The sequence below is a fragment of the Chelon labrosus genome (assembly GCF_963514085.1).
Source record: "Chelon labrosus genome assembly, chromosome: 11".
Classification (NCBI taxonomy): Eukaryota; Metazoa; Chordata; class Actinopteri; order Mugiliformes; family Mugilidae; genus Chelon; species Chelon labrosus.
The window spans coordinates 601,040-626,481 of record NC_140344.1 but is presented as its reverse complement, the minus strand read 5'-3'; the positions used below and the strand labels follow the sequence as shown (position 1 = coordinate 626,481).

The 25,442-nt window shown below is 42.0% G+C and overlaps 1 protein-coding gene across 2 annotated transcripts in view; it reads right to left on the bottom strand.

Annotated features, from left to right (window-relative positions):
- ripor1 (RHO family interacting cell polarization regulator 1) overlaps positions 1 to 25,442 on the bottom strand; it is a 116,512-nt gene that overhangs the window by 69,014 nt on the left and 22,056 nt on the right. The window contains exons 1-2 of one of the 2 annotated variants that reach the window (XM_084555221.1): positions 9,190 to 9,417; positions 117 to 240 (exon numbers count right to left, since the gene is read on the bottom strand). In XM_084555221.1, the coding sequence (XP_084411347.1) occupies positions 117 to 240; positions 9,190 to 9,208 (143 nt within the window). In that variant the 5' untranslated portion in view covers positions 9,209 to 9,417. Of the gene's footprint in view, positions 1 to 116; positions 241 to 9,189; positions 9,418 to 25,442 lie in introns of those variants that run through there. The other variant, XM_084555222.1, reaches the window with a different exon arrangement.

The following is a 25,442-nucleotide window of genomic DNA, read 5'->3' as shown; positions in this document are numbered from 1 at the left end:
TCTTGCTCAAGGATACTTCGGCATATGGTATGCCGAATTCACAAACCCTCTGGTTAATAGACAACCCGCTCTGCCTACTGTGCCTCAGCTGCCCCACAATATTTGTGTGTGTTTACCTGAAAGACTTGTCGTAGATTGTAACTCCAGTGAAGCTTTGACTCCTAGTGATGGGTCTGGATGTGAGGCGTCTGACTGGGTGGACAGACAGAGACATGGTCGACAGAGTTCGGGATGGACTCCCTATATAAAGAAAGAGAAAATACATCTTAATGAGGACACCACAGAATGACAGACTGATCAGACCATTAGCAAATGACCTGTGACTCAAACTTTCATGTTACTACTGGACATGTAAAGCTAATCCTGTGAATGATAATATTTTTTTGCAAAATCTTTATTTGCAGAAAATGACAAATGGGCAGGGCGGCATAGTGGTAAGGTGGTTAGCACTGATGCCCCACAGCAAGAAGGTTCCGAGTTTGAATCCGGGCTGACTCGAGCATTTCTGTGTGAAGTTTGTTCTCCCTCTGTCTGCGTGGGTTCTCTCTGGGTACTCTGGCTTCTTCCCACTGTCTAAAGACATGCTCGTTAGGTTAATTGGTGATTCTAAATTGGCCGTAAGTGTGTAATGTATGTGAGTGTGAATGGTTGTCTGTTTCTCTGTGTTAGCGATCCATTGTCGACCTGTTCAGGGTGTACCCCGTCTCTCGCCCAATGACAGCTGGGACAGGCTCGAGCCCTCCTGCGACCCTTCACGGGAAAACCGGTTACAGAAGATGAATGAATGAATAAATAACATATGGTCAAAATACCAAAAAAGATGGCGTGATTACAGAGCTCAAATAATGCAAAGAAAACTAGTTTATATATGGAATAACCCTGATTTTTAATCATAGCTTTCATGTGTCTTGGCATGCCCTCCATCAGTCTTTCACACTGCTGTTGGGTGACTTCATGCCACTCCTGGTGCAAAAATTTAAATAGCTCAGCTTTGTTTGATGGCTTGTGACATCCTGTCTTCCTTTTGATCACATTACAAAGGTTTTTAATGGGGTTCCAGTCTGGAGATTGGGCTGACCATGACAGGGTCTTGAGCTGGTGGTACTTCATCCACCCACACCTTGACTAACCTAGCTGTGTGGCATGGAGCATAGTCCATGCTTAGTAGGAAGTTTTCGTCCAGGATAACCTTGTACATGGCTTAATTTATGCATCCTTTGCAAAGATGAATATGTACAATACACATGTACGATGACCCAGCTAGCATCTTACACTCTGCCACTATGTGCTGGACTGTCTCAGGGGCATCTTTGCACAGTCTGCACCTTGGGTCTAATCTAGTCTGGTAGATCCTGGCCTCTACGGCTCTTGTACCTAGGGCCTGTTCTTGTGCTGCCATGATTAGTGCCTCTGTGCTGTCTGTAAGTCCAGCCTTTTCCAGACACTGGTAGGTCTTCTCAATATCAGTCACTTCTTCAATTTGACGGTGATACATGCCATGTAGGGGCTTGTCACTCCAGGTTGACTGCTTCTCTTCCTCTGCACTCTCATTGAGTTTCTGTTGCCCTTTTTCTGATGTACTCTTGGATTTTTGATGTTTCATCCTGGATCATGGCTTTGATGCTCACTAGTCCTCGGCCTCCCTCTTTCCGCTTAGTGTACAGCCTCAGGGTGCTCCTCAGTGCACGGTGAGGAGCTTTCTTGTCTTGATATCTTGGCTTCTATCTCCTCCTTTGGCCAGCTTATGGTGTCTCATGACTGGTAGTGCGTACATGTTGTAAACTGGGAGAGTGGCTCCAACAGATCCCAGGAACAACATCTAAAGCTCTCCTCTGGTAGAGGACCAGAGCTTGAGAATGACACAGATACCACCCCAAGAGAGTGAGAGATGTTTTTTTATATACAGTATCTATCTATCTATCTATCTATCTATCTAGCTCAGAGGTTGCGCTAGACTGTCATTTTGACTGACAGGGCCATAAAACCCGTCACTTAAATTATTATTATTATTATATATTTTTTTTAAATATAATAATGGCATATTCAATAGCATTTAATCTTCATTCATTTTTAATAAATATTCAGTAGCGGTGGAAAAAAAAAAGATTCGGCATCCGGCTCATATTACTGGCCATCAAAGACGACTCAAGAATCATGACTCTAGAGTCTATTTAACCGGCTCAGTTGAGTCCTACCACGTTTGATTGATATATAATCAATAAACTGCACCATTCGAACGTCTCACATCTCACTTGGCAGAGAAAAAAAACGTACTACCCAACTTGACCACTAGCAAACTAAGGTACTCAACCACTCACTCACTTACGTGCAATACGCAGAGAAACGAAACTTAACCGACTCATAACTGCTACTCATGGATCCCTGCTTAACCGAGAGCAGGGATAAGTTTTGTTTCTCTGTGGAGTGGTCTCAGAGAAAACACAAATGCACAAATTTTCAGAAAATTAAAGTGACTCGCACAACCCTGCTCATATGAGTGAGTGACTCAGAATGATCGGAATCCCTAGAAAGATCCACTACTAATCAAGAGAGACAAGAGCCAATTAATAACTTCACTCGCCACCAAGTGGTCAGAGGTGTGAATTGCCTTCAGATATTTCCGTCACCATTTTAAAAAAAACAGTCAATGATCGAAAATATTCGGTTAATGCGATCCCGATATACAGTTGAAACCAGATGTTTACATACACTGTGTTAAAAGACACAAACATTTTTTTCCTCACTGTCTGAAGTTAAATCAGACTAAACCTCTCCTGTTTTAGGTCAGTTAGGATTACCAAAATTATTTTTATTTGCTAAATGCCACAATAATGAGAGAGAGAGTTTCTTAGAGAAACTGTATGACTTAGGTCAAACGCTTTGGGTATCCTTCCACAAGCTTCACGCAATAGTCTGCTTGAATTCTGGTCCATTCTTCCTGACAGAACTTGTGTAACTGAGTCAGGGTTGTAGGCCACCTCGCTCACACATGCCTTTTCAGATCTGCCCACAAATTTTTTTATGGGATTGAGATTGGGGCTTTGTGATGGCCACAATGTTTCCACATAATGTTCTTTCCTCATGATGCCGTCTATTTTATGAAGTGCACCAGTTCCTCCTGCGGCAAAACAGCCCCACAACATGATGCTACCACCCCCATACTTCACAGTTGGGATGGTGTTCTCAGGCTTACAAGCTTCTTTTTCCTTTTTCCTTTTTCTTTTTTCCTCCAAATGTAACGATGGTCATTATGGTCAAACAGTTCCACTTTAGTTTCATCAGACCACAGGACATGCCTCCAAAAATTAAGGTCTTTGTCCCTGTGTCTATTTGCAAACTGTAATCTGGCTTTTTTTATGTTGCTTTTGGAGTAATGGCTTCTTCCTTGCTGAGTGGTCTTTCAGTCCATGTCGGTGCAGGACTCGTTTCACTGTGGAGAATGACACTCTCTTACCAGCTTCAGCCATCATCTTGACAAGGGCTTTAGCTTTTGTTTTGGGGTTGATTCGCACGTTTTGGACCAAAACACTGTGGGACATAGAACCCGTCTCCTTTCTGAGCGGTATGATGGCTGGACATTCCCATGGTGTCTATACTTCCGTATAATTGTTTGAACAGATGAACGTGGCACCTTCAAGCATCTGGAAATTATACCCAAGGATGAACCAGTCTTGTGGTGCACCACAACTCTCTTCCTGACATCTTGACTGATTTCTTTTGATTTTCCCATGATGTCAAACAAGGAAGCAGTGTGTTTGAGGTGTAGCCTTAAAATACATCCACAGGTGTGCCTCCAATTAACTCAAATGTTGTCTGTTAACCTATCAGAAGCTTCCAAAGCCATGACTTCATCATCAGGGCTTTCCTTCATTGTTTAAAGACATAGTAAAAACTTCTCTAAGAAATTGGCATTTAGAAAATAGAAATAATTTTACTAATCCTAACTGACCTAAACACAAGTCCAAGCTATGCCAGAACTACCTCAGGAAAAAGAACAGGATGGTAAGCTTGAAAACGGTTCCCATCACAGTCTCCAGACTTAAACCCCATCGAGCTGGTTTGGGATGAACTGGACAGAAGAGTGAAAGCCAAGCAACTTACAAGTGCCACACATTTATGGGAACTTCTGCAACAGACTTGGGAAGAACTTTCTGAAGAATATTTGATTTCTGTTGTAAAAAGAATGCCACGAGTGTGTTCAGCTGTTATATCTGCCAAATGTAGCTACTTTGATGAGTCAAAAGTTTAGAATACATTTGGTCTATAAATTGATTACATGATTTCTTTTTCAACTAAAATTGCTTATTTGTTCTATGCTTTCATTTCAGAGAGCAATGAGACACTAAACTGAATCATTTTCAGTAAAAAACTGGAAAAAGTGTGTTGTTGTAGAGTCATGCCTGAGGGACAAACGACTTCCTCAACCTGTCAGTGGAGCAGGACAGAGACAGCATCCTGTCACTGAACGAGCTTCTCTGCCTAACTATAGGGTGGTGGACATTGCTCCTCTTGTTTTTCTCCCCTTTCCTCCCCCCTCTATTACCTAACACTCATCCTGTATGTCAGTCTTATTATATGTATTGTCTGTATATGTACGGACGGGTTGAGTGCTGTAATTTCGCTGTACTTGTTATAGTGACAATAAAGTTCATTCATTCATTCATTCATTGTTCTTAATGGTCCTGAGTTTGATCAATGTCCTTGCGTCTGCCACCCACTGGAAGTTTACTTGTGAACTTAACAACAATCTTGTGTTAAAATCTTTTTAAGCATTTCAATGACCATGTTGTAGCTACAACTTACTCACTTATTATATGGACATCTGGTTTTGAGAATATTTTAATTTGGTTCAGCATACCTTGTGAAGTAAATAATTACAATAAGGTTCCACCTGAAAGGTATTAACAGCTTTGGTGGGGCATTTACCTGTGGATATCGTGCTAGTTGTATTAGTCTCTGCTTTAGCTGGCCTTTGTTATAGCATATATAGGTAAATTTGAATTTAAATTAATATATAACTGATACAGCAAGTGTCACTGGTATGGCCCTGATGTCACTATTATGTATTTGTTTTGGCCACAGGGAAAAGCACGGTAGGGTAATACCTTTAGAGTAATACCTTCTGTTTACTTTTCGTCGCCTAAACCAACATTTGAAGTCTGTGATAAAATTTGTTACTGTGGCACAAGTCAGTGGATAATTTATATCCTACTGTGGCCTGTCCAGTGTTTAGCATCGTTTTTCTTAAAACTGAGTGGGACTTACAAGAAGACTGACAAACAGCCCCCTCCAAAAACACAGGAAATGTTACAATCTTACAGGAAGTCAGATGCAACTGTCTCTCTTTACAGGAAATTTGACAAAGGGAGATAATCCTGAGAGTGCTGTCATGAGGAAAAAATGCCAAGTCCGCGGGAGTTTATCAAAGGGAAGAAAAAACTAGTTTAGCATTAATTGTTATACATGTACTTTGTAAATTTATGGTATACATTTTGTTAAATCCATTTAATAAAGCAAATAATACTCTGAATAAAAAGGAATACTTTCCTTTTAAACTTAAAGTTTAAAAAATTCTAACATTCACCCTTCCAGCCTCAAAAGCCATTAAGACTGTGTGTGTCTTCGTATGCTTAGAGACTAGTTTAAGTGCTCAAAAAGACTGAGAAGCTGAATGGCAGTGAGGCATAAAGGAAGAAAATACATTTCAGACTGACAAATGGAGCCCGTCTGAGTTGAGAGCATACAAACAGAGAAAATGGAAATAACGCTACAATTGACTGGAAATCCACATTGTGACACAGCAATCCACTCCCTCTACAATATGAGAAAGAGTTCAGAAGTAATAACTCAAAGCTCTAAGCCTTGTTATAGTTGACGATTTGTTTTCAAACACCTTTTTTAAATAAGTGAATTACAAGTATGCACATATATTTTGTGATCTAACCACATGCCAGTTTTATTTTGATATTTTTCAAAATGAAGGACAAAAATATAATCCTCATCTCTCTTGCTGTATCAAAAATGTATAAAGGCCTAATTGTAAAAATAAGTTAGACCAAAGTACCAAGATGTACCAAAGTGGATAATAACACCCCTACACTAATAAAGAACCAACATTGATGAGGCTGTGAAGATCAGCACGGCACATGTCTCTATGTCATACCCTAGTGCCTTGTCTTCTGTGTGAGTAGGAGGCCTGCCTGGGCTAACCAGTTTAATGATCCATCAGTTCCAGTCAAGCTTCAGAAGTCCTGAGAAATCATCAATTTTAAATACACCACCTCCTCTGCTGTTGATGTTCTCTTATAAACACTGGAACTATGGCTCAGTACTACACACAAGCCTTCACAGGCTCTGTGACATTTCAGTATGTGACACTACACCTATTGTTTGAATCTTTCTGACCTTTCTCTCCCAGACCAGTCTGGAAAACACTCCTGGATCCACACATTTGTGTGGCTATCTTTGTGAGAACATTCATTGATATAATGCATTCCTCGCCCCTTACCCTAACCAAGGACAACTCTTCATAACCATGTAAAGACTGATCCTCTGGCATCCCCTAACCTGCTGCCATAATGGACTTTCAGCATGAATACAAGTAGAAAACAACAAACAAGCTGATTGGCAATTTTTTATTTATTTTTTTTAAACTTGACTTTGGTCACTGGAGTGAAAAAAAAAAAAGAGTTGTGAAGCAGCATACTGAATTGAACTGAACTAAAAATGTAATGTTTATAGTTTCCTCTCCTCACTGCACCACAATTTCATACACTGTTCTATCACACCCTCACCTACTGTATGTGGTTTTCTTTCTTTCTAAGCGCTTTCCTCCCTCCCAGGAGGGAGTAACTTCCTGCATAGGGCAGGGTCAGGAAAAGACAGAGTTTATGGCTACACTCAGTCACAGGAATAACCCAACAGCTTTACGGTAAAGCTATGCATGCGCATTTCCAGGAAAAGGATACTCGTGTCTGGAAAAACACTATAAATCTGAACAGACAATGCAAAATCACAGATTTGGGATAAGGTAAAAGGTAAACAGAGCAACATTTGTAGACATCAGTGAATGTGGCAGGTCATTTAAAGTAAAAACAGAGAATGGCATGTTACAATACAACAAGGAATGCTTGAATTTTGATAATTTCCCAAGTTAAAAACAGCCACCATACCCCTGCACTGCTGAAGATAAGGTGGGAGTTGTGGTTTGACTTCTGTTTTTTTTTTTTTAATAAAACAACATGCTTTTGCCAATGTCTTCTTGGCAGTTTAAAATTGTTGTTAGCAGGGAGCATGTATACTGAAAATAACTATGGGCCTTTCATGAGCAAGAAACCAAATGAAGCAGTTTTGGACTTGTGTGTGCCACAACCAATGCACAGTACCTTAATTAGAAGAACGTAGAACTTCTAGTTAAGGTTTTAGTGGCTTCCCCAGTTGTGCCACTAAAACCTGCGCACACTTAGGTGTGTTAAACTGAGTGATTCAGCACAAGAGCACATTTTTAAGTCGATTAGCCAGCATTTTCCAGATGAGCCTAGCTAAAAGGGTGTGGATAGAAATTGGTTTAATATTTACTTTTAATTTTCCTTTCTACTTTAATTTTATTATTTATCTATTCATTTATTTTTTCATAATGACTGGACTACTGCATTTATAAAATAAGACAAAAGAATTACAATTTTCTTCAAGAGCTTGAGGATGCACAAAGTGAGAAACGAGGAGTTATATCTGCTGTTGTCCCATTTACAAACAATGGTGACATCATTCAGCAAGGCTGTAGTAAACATTTAATTAATTCAAAGTGAGCAGCTTTCTACTTTTTTTCTCTTGTTCTGTGATCATCTTATAGTGATAGTGATTACTCATAGTTTTGAAATCTCCTCTCTACAAGTCTTGTTAGACACGCTCAGAATGCGGGTGTAGCTACCATTTGTTTAGTTTGAATGTGTGAAATACCTGATTTCTGTTGTTTTACTTTGACAATTAGTATGAATTCTAGGCTGCTATTAGGGGTGCATGCAAACGAAGTTGCAGTTTCTGCCTATGCGTAGCTAAAGTGTCTGCCCAGGACAAACTACAAGGGTGAAAGGCATCAAACCTGGTATCTTATAACATATTGTGTAGACGCCCATCAAGTTACGTGACATTACGTCAACAGAGGGCGCTACAGGTGACACGGAAACATTTCACATGACTTTAACAGCTATAACTTTTGAAGTATTCACCCAGTCCATATGAAACTTAGCAACCCTCATTATAACATGCTTGCGTACAATCACGTGAAAAATCGGGCTTCAGGGGCGCTACAACGACAACATGTTTATATCTCACAATCCACCCCAGTAAACTGCTTGAAATTTGACAATAATAATCTGTGGATGACTCCTCACAAGCCCACCAAGTTTCGTGCAATATGGTCTATAGGGGGCACTACTGGTGATTCATGCCTCTGCGTCCTGCTCGGGGACGACTTCTCCACGGCATTTACCAGTTTATCATCACGTAGTCACTTACTTAGATCATCTAGTATTTTGTTTGTTTTTATTGTTTTTTTTCTCCTTCTTACTACAAATCAGTAATTGTACTAGACCAAAACTTGTTTTATAATCCATCCTTTTAATTTCCTGAAGAGTTCCTATAAAGAAGAAAGAATTCACACACCTAATATGACATTTTAACTGCAGCTGGTGCAAGCATTGATTGCCAGTGCCTTCTTTTTCAAGTACTCTGGCAAAAATCCTTGTTTTGTTACAGATGTAATGCATGTAATTCTACAACACTAATTCTATTAAGATATTTTACTATAGACTGTTCTTTCTTGATCCATAAAAAAAGATTGCTAACAATCTTTTCATCCAAACAAACACATTGTAAAACTAAAAATAATAAATATAAATATATATGTTGTACAGAAATAAATTTCTGTACAACACCTGACTAAAACATAGTATTAAAAATGGACTTCACAAGTACAAACTAAATACAAGTAGTCAAAAATGTTTTTAATTGTATTTTTTTTATTTTTAATTAGACTATAATTCTTCTAATATGACCAAAAATGGAATATTGCCAACAACACAATTTAATATTAATGATGATGATGGCTATATTTGAAGTAAACACTCTGATCCTCTAACTTTAATGAGTTAAGCTTGTCTCACTGAGCTACATTACTTATGTTCATACCTCCATATCCACTGTACATGGTCACTGCGATGACTGATGTCTGGGCTTCAAAGCAATGGATCCAACCTATTCCAGAAATGGGTGCTAGGTCCACAATCCAAGTGGGCTCTTGGTTGGTATTCTGTATAACTGTTCACTTTGCTTTTTTCTCCTTCACTATTTTTGCCATCCGTTTCCTTTATCCTTTTTAACTGTGGGAATAACCATGCCCACTCTGGTCAATTAACGTCTATTTGCCTTTTTATCTTGCTCCATCTTCAATGTCACAGTTGTTAAACTTTCGTCCACTCTCCCAACTAATCCTGTTTCTCTTGCTTTCTATATTATTGCACTGATAATGGGAGGAGGGCAGTGATGAGGAAACAGGGAAAAGCAAGGCGGTTCTCCCTTCGTTTTCCTGCTGACATCACTGTTTTTTCCTACCCCTCCTCCATCTCTGTTGAATATATTGTTTCTGAGGAAATGACATTATGTGTTTGCTTATGTATATCTGAAACAGTTGTAAAATATCCTGGAGACCAAGGAGCAAGGATCAATCAGTATAGTACCATACAGTGTAATTCTGGACCTTTTTGCTAAAAAAAAAATAAATAAAATAAATCTGTATTTTGTTCTGCTGTGTTCTGCCAAGTGATGAATAAAAATACTAGGGCCGGGACTTTAACGCGTTAATTAAGATTAATTAATTACACAAAAATAAAGCGTTAAACATTTTTTACGCATTTTAATCACACTTATTTTTGCACCGCGGAACGTTTCTCACTGGATGAGTTTCGGCGGACCGATTATACTGGAGCACCAACTAGCGTTCATTACTTCAGACAACAACAAACCACAGTGAACATGAACGAAGAAGCTGATGAGACCGCTTTGGTTGGCCCTGTGGATGGGAAATATGCTATTGCTACACTTAATGGCAAAATTGCACTGGTCTGTTGGACTTGGTTGAACAAAAATAAACAATATTTTGTTGCTTAAGCTTATGTATTCAGTCATTATTCAATGGTATACTAAAAATCCAAAATCAAAACAATTACTTCTCACTGTTCTCAAGTCAAATATTTATATGCGATTAAAATGTGATTAATTTAGATTAATTAAAGGTGCAGTAGGCAAGTCTTATAAAACTAACTTTCTGTCATATTTGCAGAAACTGACCCTATGTTCAAGTATAACTGCATGAAGCAGGTCATTTAAAAAAAAATTCGGCTCCTCTGGCCCCACCTAGAGCCTGTAGCGCAATTTGCAAGACATCCAACGCTCCACATTCAGATGCACCAATCAAGACCAGGGGTGTATCTAACAGAGTGTCAATCACTGCTCATGGACACGCATTTCATAGCGCCCTCCCCTCCCTCCACCACCTCGACCTCGCCGTGGGCGTGTAGAAGGAGCCGGGATGTAATCCTCGTCTGAGGCCTGTGCCTCAGCTTCACTCTCAAACGTCTAACCAGGTAGCGGTCATATATCTACCACATAGCAAATTGATAAATCTAAACTGTGGAATAAAACACCACAATGAATGCTTCTAACTGTTATTGATAGCAAACATCACCGATGTAGGCTACTTTCAGAAACATCCTAACCTTGGTTTTGTCCTAAAGTTGACTATTGCTAAATATTTTGACCTAAAATTATTTAGCAATAACGAAGGGTATTATAAAAACTATTTTGTTGTTGTTACGTCGGTGTGTTCCATGCTAGTTTGTTTACTCGCTCTCTCTCGGTTCTCTGCTCGTGCACAGTATTCCAGGGCCAATATGCATGCGCTCTATCGTGCACAGCTCTCCCTTGTGGGGGGAGGGGCTTGGGAGACCGTTTTGGGCTTTAGCGGAAAGTGGGGAGGGACTGAAAAGTTGTCGATGTTCAAATTTTTTGGCTAAGTCCTGGATTTTCGCAATCCTGCCTACTGCACCTTTAATTACAAAGCCTCGAATTAATTAGATTAATTTTTTTAATCGAGTCCCGGCCCTAAAAAATACTAACCTTCTGGGGAGCAAGAAAAGCTCCAGCTATCCAGCTATTACAGGAGAAAGCAATCTATAGGCCAGGTCTAGGTTGTATATTGTATCACAGCAAATAACTCTCCTCTGTTGTATCACAGAAAAGTTCATCTTAATGCCATCACTGATTTGCTTATGGCAGGAAACATTAATGATAACATTAGGGGGATCTAGATCCACAGTGATAAAATCCTAGAACTGATATTGATTTGAAGGGGATGTAAATATGAAATTTATTTCACAAGCAAAATCTAATTACAGTAAGGTCCATATACTGTATACAGAGGTTGCGCTAGACTTTTCCGTTGTCTGTCATTTTGACTGACAAAAATCTCCGAAAGTCTCGTCCGTACTCGGGCCGGGACTGCTAGCGCAGTGGTTCCCAACCTTTTCACAGCAAGTACCCCTTCAGACATTTGACCTCCAGCCATGTACCCCCTACTCTCACGCACTTGTAGCAGCTAGAAAAAGAAATGTCTGTGAGCCTGACTGGTGGTAGCAGTTGAGGTCTCTCTGGAAAGGCAATCTATCCGTTTTAGCCATTTATCCATTTTTGGCAGTTAGCTGGGCGACCTAGTTTACCACAGACTGATGACTTGGCAGCTCAAATGACAGAAAGTTATCAGAATTGTTGACGACAGCATTTAAAGACTCAATCAAGAAGGAGATTTGCTTGTTTCTGGGGGGAAAATAACTCTAGCAAGTATAGCTATAACATCAGGAGATTTGCACCTGCCCACCAATCACAGACATTTCAGGGAATCGGTGTCTTTCTTATTTAGGTGACCTAGCGCTAGCTACATTAGCAGCAAACTGATACATAGCTTCAAAGCCAGTTGTCCTACAATCTAGCTATTAACGTACTTGACTCACATGAAAAACAGTCTTTTGATTTTTCATTTAGGTGGAGAATCAGAAAACGAGAAAATAGGGCTGCTTGATTATGGCAAAAATCATAATCACGATTATTTTGATTGATATTGTAATCACGATTATTAAAGACGATTATTCACTGATTTGAGAACAAGCATTTATTGAACTTTTAACTCTGGTATTTCTTTTAATAAGAACTGAAAAATACAAGAGAACATTTTATTAATAAAGTTAATTAAATAATATGTAAAAAAAAAAAAAAACACTATCTCAGACTTTGGCAGGGCCAGCGTGGTGAATTTTTTTTCAACAATTTATTTTCAATACAAGATTCGCAAGCAACAGTACCTCGACCAATGAGGTGAGCTGGATTCTAGCTGTCAGCTCATTGGTCACAGAACAGGAGACGGCCTGGGAATAAATTTACTGTAAATGTTCATATAAATCGCATGGTTATTCCTTAAATCCATTGTCATTTTACATAGTATTTTTTTATTTTCACGGTAATACGGGTGTGCGTCCTGTGACAGCTCAATACGAGACTTTGTTTGTAAATACGGGACGATTCCGTTTTTCAAGGGATGGTTGGCAGCCTTAGTAGCGTGACATATTTTGCACAATATCTTCGTTCGTTCCGAGTCAGACTTCTCGAAACCAAAGTGTTTCCACACCACAGAGTTCTCTTTACCTTTCTTCCCGACCAAAGGCTGCCTTTCTGCCATCTTCTATTGTCTTCTTCTACACTTCTTTTTTTTTTCCGGCAGGGATTGAGCGGAGCGCACAGGTGGAGATGGAAGGGTTCGCTGCATTTACCACACAAGACACGGCATGCGGCAGAATGATCGTTTTATTACGATTATCTTATTTTCATGATCGAGGGAAGCCGAAATCGAAATCGAAATTCAATTAATCGTCCGTTTTTTCAGTTTCAAAATGTAATCAGGCTGAGTTCAGAATCAACTCTTTTGCATACCCTCTAGTCACTCTGCGTACCCTGGGGGTACGCGTACCACAGGTTGGGAACCACTGTGCTAGCGCTAACAGCCCTTAGATGGCACCATATGTATGAAGTGCTTCAGTGGTATGCAAACTTTATGGTTTTTTGTGCACAATTTGCACAAAACTCCGCTTTTAGCAAGGCTTCCATCAGGTAGGTTTTTTTAAAATAAGATTTGCCTTCCTTCAGTCCTAGCAACGTGCTTTCATCCGATTCCTCCATTTTAGTAGCTGTTAGCCGCATAGATATAGTTTTGACTGTATAGGGTCTGTGGTTAGCCGAGCTCTGACAAGTGCGTCAGTGTCATCGGTGTACAGTCTGCTATGATCAGTTGCTCAAATGTAAGTTGACAAAACGTGATCATACATAAAATGTTTATTTTTAATACTCTGTTGAGGAGCCTTTGCAGGCAAGAACTGCCTTAGGTCTGGAACCTGTAGACACCACCAAAGAACTTTTTGCCAGGTCTTTCCTACAGCTATCTTCAATAGGATTTAGATGCTCCAATTTGAATGGGATTTTCCCCATAAATAACAGCTGAGAGTCTATACTTTATATAAATGCAACTTGTATATATGTTTTGATAAGCACTAAAAAAACTTGTCAAAAAAACACTTGTCAGCATCCAAAGAAATATGGACCAAACTGTAAAGCAAGCCCATCAAATAGTGGCATCATGATCTCACTGCCGTCTAGTGGTTTACATTCATTAATACACAGGATTAGATGTTAACAATCCCTTGTGCCAAGATCCCGGGCAAAACACATTTAGAGGCCCTGTCCAACTGAGAAACCCTAACAAACCTACGGTCAATGTGAAATGACGATTAACCTACAATCTAAATAAACTAAGTAAATGCTGCTGGCTTGTAGGCCCACAGAGCAGCAGAGCATAATTCAAACCTTGTGAAATATAAGCTAACCAAATGCTGCTGGATAGATTAACCTACAGTCTAAATTAACTAAGTAAATGCTGCTGGCTTGTAAGCCCACAGAGCAGCAGAGGATATATTCAAACTTTGTGAAACATAAGCTAACCAAATGCTGCTGGCTTGTATGGTCCGCTCAGCAGCTAACCAAACAAAGAAATATCGCTACCAACCAACATGAACATCAGATACCAGGCCTAGTCAACAGCAGCATGCAGCATGTCATTGGGGTTTTCAAATGGGCACCTCCCTTCACCAATGTTTCGTTAAGTTAGGCCCACGACACCTCTAGAAAGCTTAACAGTGAATTCCAGCGTCTGGAGTCACCCCCCTCCACGCTGCCACTGCAAAACCCCAAACAAACAAATCTACCATGGTTTGCCCCGTTGATGCGGACTGAACCACGAAACAAACATACAAATCTACCGTGGTTCGCCCCGTTGATTCGGACTGAACCACGAACCAATCGACCACATCTATCATGATTTGCAAACACACTACAGTCACGCAACCATCCTTACCTTTAGTGAGCTCCCCAGCTAGCATGCTTTCTACGTGCCCAAAGCCACTCACTCGCTCTCTCTGCTGCCTGGGACATGTTGCATAGCGTAGTTCTCTGGCTTTTTCCACGTATGCCCAGCTCGCTCAGAAGAGCAAGCGCCGATTTTGCCACAAAACCACGGCAGCCCACTCCTACTGGGCGGACATGAGCCCTCCAGCCATTCTGCTCTGTGTCTGCTGCTAACTCTGCATACTTAGCTCTCTTACGCCTGTTAGCCTCCTGAACTCTATCTTCCCACAGAATAGTAAGTTTTATGAAATAGACTACTTTCTCTGGCTCAGACCACAACAGCAGATCTGGCCGTAGTCGGGTTAGGGTTAGCTATCTAGCTATCTCGGTTGGAATAACCAGCTGTTCATTAAAATCTGCCCTCATCTCCCAGGCTCCTTCTACTCTTAGCTGTCCGGTGTTGTGCCTGATGCCTGCCAGTCTAGCTATTTCTCCCTCCCGTACAAACTTAATGCATCTATTCTCTCTACATTCACCCGTTTTTCCTCAATTGCTGCTGCTAAACATTTCAGTACCTGGTTGTGACGCCAAGTGTAATGTTGTGATGCCAAGGGAAAGACTAACCTTACAACCTGTCAGAATATGGCTAAGTGTACATACACAAGTGCACAGTGGGCAGGGAGCATCCTCACCTTCCCACTGGTTTAGGTTCTGGGGAGTTGGCAGCACATCATAAGTAGCCCCTATCATAAATCTAATCCTGCTGGCCTCCATGCTCCAAAGCTCTCTCCACTTCAACTTCCTTTTCTCCACACTCTCTCAGTTCACCTATTTCCGATACAAGGCTGTGCCGCTTAAGCAGCGTGGGACACCGAACCACTTTCTGATAGATGAATTAATCATCCTTTCTAACTTTTATGCCTTTGAAAGGGAAACCTGATACACTGTCAGCGGCCACATTAGCCGGGGCAGTAAACCAAATTGCGAGCATCATATTTTTAACTTCCCTGGTAGCCCTGACCAGTCTATGCTTGAAATGCCTTGAATCATTTCCTGCCTCAACCCTTCAAACTGCGCCTTATCACTGAGACTTGCATCATACCATCTTCCCAAACTCTTCACTGGCTTCTCTAGCACTGTGGGAACCACCTCATTATTTATAACAAACTTCTTATCTACTGCCTTTCCTTTAACAATTGAAATACTTCTAGATTTAATAGACTTCACTTTCATCCTTGCCCACTGCAGGTTGCTGTTTAGCTTATCCGGCAATTTTGTGGTACAAGGAGCGGTTGACGTTGTAGTCGTCATGTCTTCCATGTAGGCCCTAATTGGGGGAGGCAAAGCCCTCCCTGCAGCCTTTCTCCATCTACCACCCATTGGGAAGCCCTAATAATGACCTCCATTGCCATTGTAAAGGCTAGTGGAGAGATTGTACACCCTGCCATGATGCCTACCTCCAGCTGCTGCCATGCTGTAGTGTACTCTGTTGTGGTAAAGCAGAGTTGTATGTCTAAAAAGTAGGCTTTGACTAGCTTTTTATACTACCTGGAACTCTAAAGAAGTCATATGCTTCCCATAACAGACTATGTGGTACTGACCCAAAAGCATTAGCCAGGTCTAAGAATACAACATGCAGGTCTCTCTTCTCTTGCTTGGTGCCAAATCATACTGGTGTGCTCTAAGCACTGGGATCCCAGCCTTTTGCACCGATGTATCAACTAGTCTGTTTTTTACCAGGTAACTGGACATCCTCTGTGCCACAACACTGAAGAAAATCTTCCCCTCAACATTAAGTAGACTAATTGGTCTAAACTGGCTTATTTCCAACGTGTTCATCTCTTTGGGAATAAAAATCCCCCCTGCCCTGAGCCATGCCTTGGGAATAACCTGTTTCTTCCATACTACCTTCATCAATTTCCACAGGAACGTCAGCACATCTGGTGCACTCTTATACAGCCGGTAGAGGACCCCATTAGGTCCCGGGGCTGAAGAGGCTCTTGCGCATCTTACCACTTCTTGAACCTCTTTCCACCTTGGTGGGCTGTCATCTCACTGGCTACCTATTTCACCGATAGGTGGAATGTCAGAGGGTAGTGCCAACTTTCTAAACCTGTCTGTATCTTTATGCACTTCCTCCAAATACTCCTCAAGCTTCTCTTTTGGTACTGTGAGGCTTCCATTCTTTTCCTTGCTAAATAGTGACTTCACAAACCTAAATGGGTTTATATTAAAGGCTCTGTTGTGGACAGCTGACAGCTCAGTGTTTATCTCAGTAGGAGAGAAGCTGTTATTTAACCTACACTGATATAACAGAAGCACTTGGCACACACAAATACCATGTTCAAGGGTTCTGGCGTCACCTCATACACAAAGATGTGATTAAAATTGTTTTCCCACACAGAAAACAGAATAAACTGTGATCAGTGCATTGAGGTCGAAACAGTGTTTTAGCTGCTGCCAGGATGACAAGTCTTTCACATCTTTTAAAAATTAAAGTGATAAAAAATCCAAAACTGCTGCACGTCACCGTTACGGCTTGAATGTAGCAAAAACAGTGAGTCATTCTCTAGAACAAGTGTTGCAGTCCATAGGATGATTTTTATCCTAATGCAATATGATATGTATTTACCCAGCAGGGGAGAGTGGGGTAAGATGAGCCAGTGGGTAAGTTGACCCACCCTTTGTATCTAGGTAACCGTGCACATGTTTTATCATGTGACCATAAATTCAGGAAGCACCCATCATTTCCATCTTGCTGTGATGCAGAGAAGCACATGGGAGAAGTGGAAAGTATTTTTTTTTTTTTTTTTTTACACAAAAAATAGTTTTTTGCTTGTTAAAGTAAATTTCCTGCATATCAGGTAAATGACTGTTATGTCAAAGCAAATCTATCCAGGGTTAAAATCATATATTACACATGTTGGTGATTTATGGTGACATATAAAATCATGTGAATCACTTCACTAAAGATTAGCCTGAATTTCTAAGCTCGCCCATTTCTTCCAAAATGGTGGCTATGGGGCAAAGTGAGCCAAAGGCTATGGTGTAAATTGAGCAAATAGTTCAACTTACCCCACCATAAGGCACTGAAATTCATTTAAGTCTCTGACGTATAAAATGTTATTTCAGTTGTGTATACTCAACTGGTTTGGTGTGTTTGTCATATGTTAACCACTGTAGAAAAGGCATCATGCCGAGAACCTACAACCTACTGAGATGGCTCAATGTGCCCACTGACTTGGTTCAACTTACCCCTAACCTGGGGCAAGTTGAGCCACAGGAGCACTTTTGTTTGAGAAGTCATTGTTTTGGGCAGCTTTGTCAGGCATTCTGATCATTTCATTAGATAGGAGACATCCTCAAATAAAGGTATATGTGTTCATTCTATTTCTGTGTCATTTTTTCTTGCCTCCAGGACAACATAAGTAAAAAGTGGCTCATCTTACCCCATTCTCCCCTATTAGTCTGTTTGACAGGCGTTGTTGCTGAGCTTTACCTTGAAGCCAACCATTTAAATCTTGCAGGGTGTAGGGGTTGAGGCTTGTGGTGTTGAGCTTCCCCTGCAGCTGGAGGTATTCGATGAACACATCCCTGTGATATTTAGGCAGTTTACTGAGTAGGCGGTCGACGTGTGAGCAGCAGTCAAGTTCCATCCCCTGAGGCCCTTCTAAGGACAGCAAGATACTCACTAAGAGATTGACTCTGAGTGTGAAGCTTTGGAAGGTGCGTGCATCCCCAGACTTCACATCAGGTGTAGTGAGGATAGCTGCTATTTTGTAATGTATAAGATGCCTGGCTAGCAGGGATGAAAAGGCGATGGCATCCGACTGTGCCATGAATATCTCCACCTCAGCAGGGACCACACCAAACAATGCAATTTAAGGAGCAGGGCCTATCTCCTTGTTGCAGAAATAGGAGAATGTGTCAAAAATTGAGGACCAAAACTGTACTAACTTTGGGCATGCCCAAAACATATGGTAGAGGGTGGCCAGAGCCTGGCAGCACCAGGAGCAGGTCGTATCCACATCTGGATATATCCTGGCAAGTCTACTTTTAGACAAATGGAGCCTGTGGAGCACTTTAAACTGGAGCAAACCATGTCTGATACAGATTGAACTTGAGTGTACTCTTCTAATTGCACTTTGCCAGGAGTCATCCGAAACTTCAAACCCCAGTTCGTCCTCCCACGCTGCCCTGATATTATTAAGTGATGGAGAGGAGATCATTTGAATACTCTCATACAACCTACTTACTCCCCCTCTTTGGTCTGGATCTCCACCCAACCACTCATCTATCCAATCGTTTGGCGGGAGTGACGGAAAGGAAGGAAAATGCTTCCAAACAAAGGCGCGCACCTGCCAATATCTTAATGAATGTGAGCTGGGAATATTGTACCCACTTACAAGCTGCTCAAAAGACATGAACACACTGTCCTTAAAAAGATCCTTCACTCGTTTCAGACCATTCCTGCACCATAATTTAAACACTGTATCCATGAGTGAGGGTGGAAAGAGTGCATTAGCCGAAATTGGGAGAGAGGGCTTAACCTGTCTATGTTTGAAGTGGGTCCTGAATTGAGACCATATTCGTAGTGAGCCACTCACAGAAGGTAGGGCCACAGGATGGGTGGAATGTCGTTCCATTTCAACCCATACAGGTCCACCCCCTCATAAAATGCAGAGACCCAGTATGACAGTTTAAATATTACCCGCCCAATAATATTGTAAAACGTTTGGTAGTGCTAAACCTCCACCCTCTTTCGGTTTCTTAAGATACGCCCTCCTTATCCGTGGGACAGTCTTACTCCAAATAAAGATGGATATGGATTTATCTAATCCTTTAAAAAAGGACTTTGGGATAAAAACGGGCACTGTATGAAACAAGAATAAGAACCTGGGCATGATTGTTCTTGACATAATTGACCCTGCCGGCAAGTGATATAGGCAATGCTGACCAACGGACAAGGTCCTGCTTGGCCCTCTCTAGGACTGGTTTAAATTTTTGTTTGAATAAATCACTGTATTTACGGGTTACTGATATGCCAAGATATGTAAAAGTGTCATGAGTTTCTATTAGTGGATATATACGAAAGACATCTGTCGTTAAAAAAAAAAAAGTTGGACAGATAAAGTATCAGGTCGTCCGCATACAGAGACAGCTTGTGAGTTTGGCCCCCCCATCAATACCCCTGAGCTCCCCAGTACTCCTTAGTGCAACTGCTAGCGGTTCAATGGCCAGGTCGAATAAGAGCGGGCTCAGTGGGCAGCCTTGTCTGGTCCCCAGAAAAATAATTAGAAATGACCTTATTGGTACGGACCGAGGCCACTGGTGTAGCATATAGTACCCTTATCCAGGAACAAAAAGCTGGTCCAAAACCAAACCTTTCCAGAATTGCAAATAGATATTCATACTCAATCCGATCGAATGCTTTGTGTGCATCAAGGAAGAACAAGACCTCTGCTGACTGTGACTTTTCTGGAGAGTAAAGAATATTAAAAAGCCTACGTACATTGCTAAAAAGCTGCCGCCCTGTAATAAAACCAGTCTGATCTGGATGTATCACTGTATGCATGACAGACTCCAATCTACTAGCCCGAACTTTAGTTAAGATCTTGTAGTCGCAGCAAAGTAGGCTTACAGGATGAAATGATGCGCATTTCAGGTGGTCCTTTCCCTGCTTAAAAAGCATTGAAATGGTGGCCTGGGTCATTGGGGGGGGGGGTCTCACACTCAAGTGCTTCGGCATAAACGTTTTTTAGAAGAGGGATTAGTTTGCCTGAGATTTTTTTTTAAAATTCAATCGGAAAGCCATCCGGCCCTGGAGCTTTACCGCTCCTCTTCTGTTTAATTGCCCAATCAATTTCAGCCACTGAAATGCTGCTATCCAGATCTGTCCTATCCTGTTGGCCTACTGTTGGGATTTTGAGACTATTGAAAAACTGAGCTAGCTTCGCATTATCGCAATTTTCAGTGGCATAAAGGTCCTCATAAAATTTTCTGAATTGCTCAAGGCGGCTGTGGCTCACTAGGTAGAGTGGGTTGTCCATGAACCAGAGGGTTAGCGGTTCGATCTGCGGAATGTGCCACATGCTGAAGTGTCCTTGCGCAAGACACTGAACCCCCGGTCGAAGCCGGCGGCTGCTTGCAATAGCTCTTACGCGATGTCTCTTTTTTCTCTAATTTATTCCACTTTTTGCTTCACTTTTTACTTTGTATATACTTTTAAGACAGGTCTGCATTTCTCACTTTTTTTGAATCTCTATTTTTAAACAACATTCGGACCAGCCGGCGTAATAATGCACAAAGCGGCCCGCGTGTGCTTTGTTTACAGAAAGGAACAGCTGATCGCGCTGCGTAGCACTGTAGTGTTCCCTTGGGACAGACACGAGATTCCCCCGGAGCTACTCCGTAAGAACCGCTGTGGATGCCGTGCAGGAAACAACGTTGCGAAAAGAAGAGGCGCTTCAGACCTGTTCTTCCCTCCGTCACCACGGGAAATGTGAGATCTCTACCCAACAAGACGGACGAGCTGGCCGTGCTAACACGATACCAATGGGAGTACAGAAAGAGCAGCGTCCTTTTCACGGAGACCTGGCTTGAACGAGAGATGGTGTAAACCTACACACTGCACTGTTAAAGCACAACTGTGTAGTAAGGACATTGAACTGTTAGCCGTTAGCATGAGGCCATACTATCTGCCACGGGAGTTTTTCACATGCTACTGAGATAGCGGTGTATGTCCCCCCATCTCCTAAGGCGGACACAGCTTCTGATGCCCTGCTCTCAGTTACCAGCAAGCTGCAGACACAGCACCCACAGGCCCTCTTCCTCATCTCTGGAGACTTCAACCACTCTTCTCCCTCATCTGTTCTGCCCACATACACTCAGTATGTCACCTGCCCCACAAGAGACAATATCACTGGACTTGTTTTATGCTAACACCAAGGAGGCATATTCTGCATTCCCCCTCCCTCCCCTAGGAAGAGCTGACCACAACATTGTGCACCTGCAGCCTGTGTACAAGCCTACTGTACACAGGCAGCCTGTGGTCCCACACATGGTGAAGAGGTGGACTGCGGAGAGCGAGGCAGCTCTCAGGGACTGCTTCAACACCACTGTGTGGACAGAACTCTGTGATCCACATGGGGAGGACATCAATGTTATGACAGACTGCATAACGGACTACATAAACTTCTGCTTTGAGAACACCGTTCCCTCCAGGGTGGTATGGCGCTTCTCAAATAACAAGCCGTGGATTAACCCTGAGATTAAAGCTCTGCTGAAGGAGAAGAAGAGGGCTTTCAGATCAGGGAATGGAGGAGCTGAGGACTGTGCAGAAGGAGCTGAGAAAGAAGATCAGGGAGGGAAAGGCCAGCTACAGAAAGAAGATTGAGGAGCAGCTGCAGCGGCAGGACATCAGAGTGGTGTGGAGAAGCCTGGAAACCATTTCGGGCTACAAAACACCCCATGCACAGGTTCAGGGGGATTGACAGTGGGTCAACGATCTAAATCAACATTTCAACATGTTTGATCAAGCACCCACTCCTCCCCCCATGCAGCCGCTCCCTCACTTGCCAACACCTGGCTTATGCCCTCCTCACTCAGCCCCTCACACCTCTGGCTCATCAGACAATACAACCACTTCACACCAAGATGGAGCCACTCATCCCCCACCCCTGTCCTTCACAGCAGACCAGGTGAGAAAAGAGCTCAGGAAGATAAAAGCGAGGAAAGCAGCTGGACCGGATGGTATCAGCTCCAGGCTCCTTAAGTCCTGTGCAAACGAACTGTGTGGAGTTATGGAGCATGTCTTCAACCTGAGCCTTGAGCTGAGAGTGGTACCACAGATTTGGAAGACCTCGTGCGTGGTACTGGTGCTGTGGGCGGTCCCTAATGCGGTGTGGCCCGCCAGCCGTGCTGCCTGCTCACATGGGACGCCGGCAGCTCAGCAGATTAGTTTGGACTAGATAAGAATTCATCACACTACTCGCTCTACTCGGGTAGTAGCAATAGTAGTGGACTGCTAGTGGTGATACACACGCGCACACACACACACACACACACACACACCCACACACACACACACACACACACACACAGGGGCAAGAAGCAGACTTTTCAATCTCAAATCCCAAACTGGACTGGTGACAGGACTGAGGAGCACCTTTAGTGACAGACTGCTTCTCCCTCGATGTGTGAAGGAAAAATACAGAAGGTCTTTCCTTCCTGCTGCTGTCAGGCTCCACAACGAACACTCTTAATATGTGCAATATTACTACACCACAAATGTAAAAACTTCTCACATATGTGCAATAGTATTACACCATAAGGTGTAAAAACTCCAACAGCTTGGCACCAGTCTATGCAATATTTTACAATTCAACCCGTGCAATATTACAATTCAATCTGTGCAATATTTCTGTCCGATTCTATTTCATTATTTATCTTTTATAGCTACTCTTTTTGCTCTTGTTATTTTTTATTCTGCATTTTCTGTAAGCTGTTGTATACTGCAATTTCCCCATTGCGGGACTAATAAAGGTTTTTCTTATTCTTATTCTTAACATTATACGATATTATCTGTCCGCGTAAATAAGCTTTCATCGATTCCCAAAGGTTACAGTGGCTTGTATCTGGCGACTGATTTGTTTCTAAGAAAAAATCAATAGGAAGCTAACAAAATCTTCATCAGACAGAAGAGAAGAGTCTCTGTGCCTCTGGGAACTTGAGGTGTTCGAGTAACACATGGTTTTTGTATTTTTCAGTCAGTTCAGGATATTGCTCGAGTAGGTTATCCAAGGATAACCTCAGGTTAGCAAACTCCCTTTCCCTATCTGTAGTGAAATCCGGGATTTTGGTTTTGGGCACGCCATATACGGATCATGGTTGTAGATTAAAGTTGTGTGGGGATGTAGCCTGGATTGTTGGGAACTGTGCCTGAACTGGTGGGGAGGTGTTAGTCACTACTGGGGCAAATGGCAGAGACTGAGATGGCACTGCAGATGATGGCACAGGTGCATATTGTGATAGACAACAGATTGCGGGGAATTGAGGTGGAGGATAATCCGGTGTTGTTTGTGGTCTGTGACATAAAGCTGTGGGCTTGTAGAGCAGGGCTGTAGCTGAAAACAGCTGCTGCGCCTGAAGCGGGTGTCTGGAGGCAAATTCATCCTCACCGCAATATAGCCTTATGTTACCTGGGGCTGCTGTGGGGCTGAGGATGGCATCACTCTACTAGATGAGATGATTGGATAGTAGGGGCGTGGGTGCTTTGGAGAGGCTGGATGTATTGGTGTGAATGCAGATTTAGCTCTGTACTTACTACTACAGGGGTGTAGTCGCTCAGCTCAGCTTCTCCTTCTAATGTTGAGATAACATTTGCTGGTGTGTCTCTTTCAGTGTGAGACTCCTTGTTGTGCACCTGCCTCCCTGCTGATGAGGAATGGCTTGGAGAGCGGATGCCTGAAGGGAGATGTAATAGTGACTGTGGTTGAATTGGAGCTAAAACGGACATTTTGAACAGTGCAAATCTACACCAGTAACTAAATAACACTATCAGACGAGGTAAGTAACATGTACACATTAATTTAACATCACTATGAACACAACTTACATCATCAGTGACTGCCGCACCACTGTAAATGGACTGTAAACCACTGTCGGATGAACAACGTGAGGAAAGGAAGAGGAACTGCACAAACTGCCTTCAAAATAAAACACCCACTTAAAAATAAAAGCATGAATCTATAAATGTCCTAACTTGAAGAATTCTTAACACCACTACCTCAAGTAGTTTACTTAGTTCTAAATGACTGGTGGATAGTTGTAGAAAATATTATTAAGAACAGCTATGGGTGGTGTCCAACTGAAACTTGTATGGTTACATGACCTGATACCCACCCGCAATAACTTAGACTTAGACTTAGATAAACTTTATTACTGCAGTTTCCCTTGTGGATGAATACTCTTAAGAACCACAGATAAAACAAAGATTAAATAATATAAAACAAGAGGACGTTATTCAGATTAACCTGGGTGGTTTGCTGTTTTTTTCTCACAATTAATGTTACTATCACTACAATTCACCCAGACAAAAGGAGAGAAATGTAGTTTATGAAGTTCAGTGCAGTGGAGATCACACAGACGTGGAAATTGGGGAAGCAAAACAACCCCTTCAGAAACTTATTGCCCAACAAAAGGGAGACTTTTTTCAGGTCAGGACTCTGCAGTCCTGCGCACCCGTCTTGTTAGCCACTTACGACACACATTTAACATCTGTTCCCAAGAAGTTTCATTCCCATTTACACCTTGAGTCTGGAGTTTCAGACCACTAATGAGTTGGCAGCACACACAGATATTTCTAATAAAATATTCAATTTAGAGTTGAGGAAGCCACTGAACCCCCAGTTGCTCCCAGTGCATGGTACTGGTGTGTGAATGTGTGTGTGCTTGTGTGAGCGAATGGGTAGATGCGCCTGTGACTGTAAAGTGCTTTGAGTACCAACAGGCAGAAAGGCGCTATATAAAAACAAGGCCATTTACCATGTACCACAGTCCATCTTCAAGTACAGTTGACATTGTTTTAGATACCCTAGTAAGACTGCTGAGACTGTACCAAAGAATGACATGTGTCTACCCAGGGGGGGACTGGGACAATAATTCAGGCCGGGAATAGAGAGCCGAAGTCCCGCCCCCTCTACTTCCGGGTTATGGGACCTATCTTTCGAAAAAATATGAACGGCAGTCTATGGCGAAAGATAAATTATTTTCTGGTCCCGATCGACTTGTGCCTTGGATTATACATATGTTGTTTTTCAGAATAAAAAATGATTTTACATGTCAAGAATGTCACAGTTTGTCGCAAGATAGTTAAGTAAAACGCTATGGAAAATACGTAATTAAACGAACTACAAGTCCCGCATGCTGGCGCGTACAGA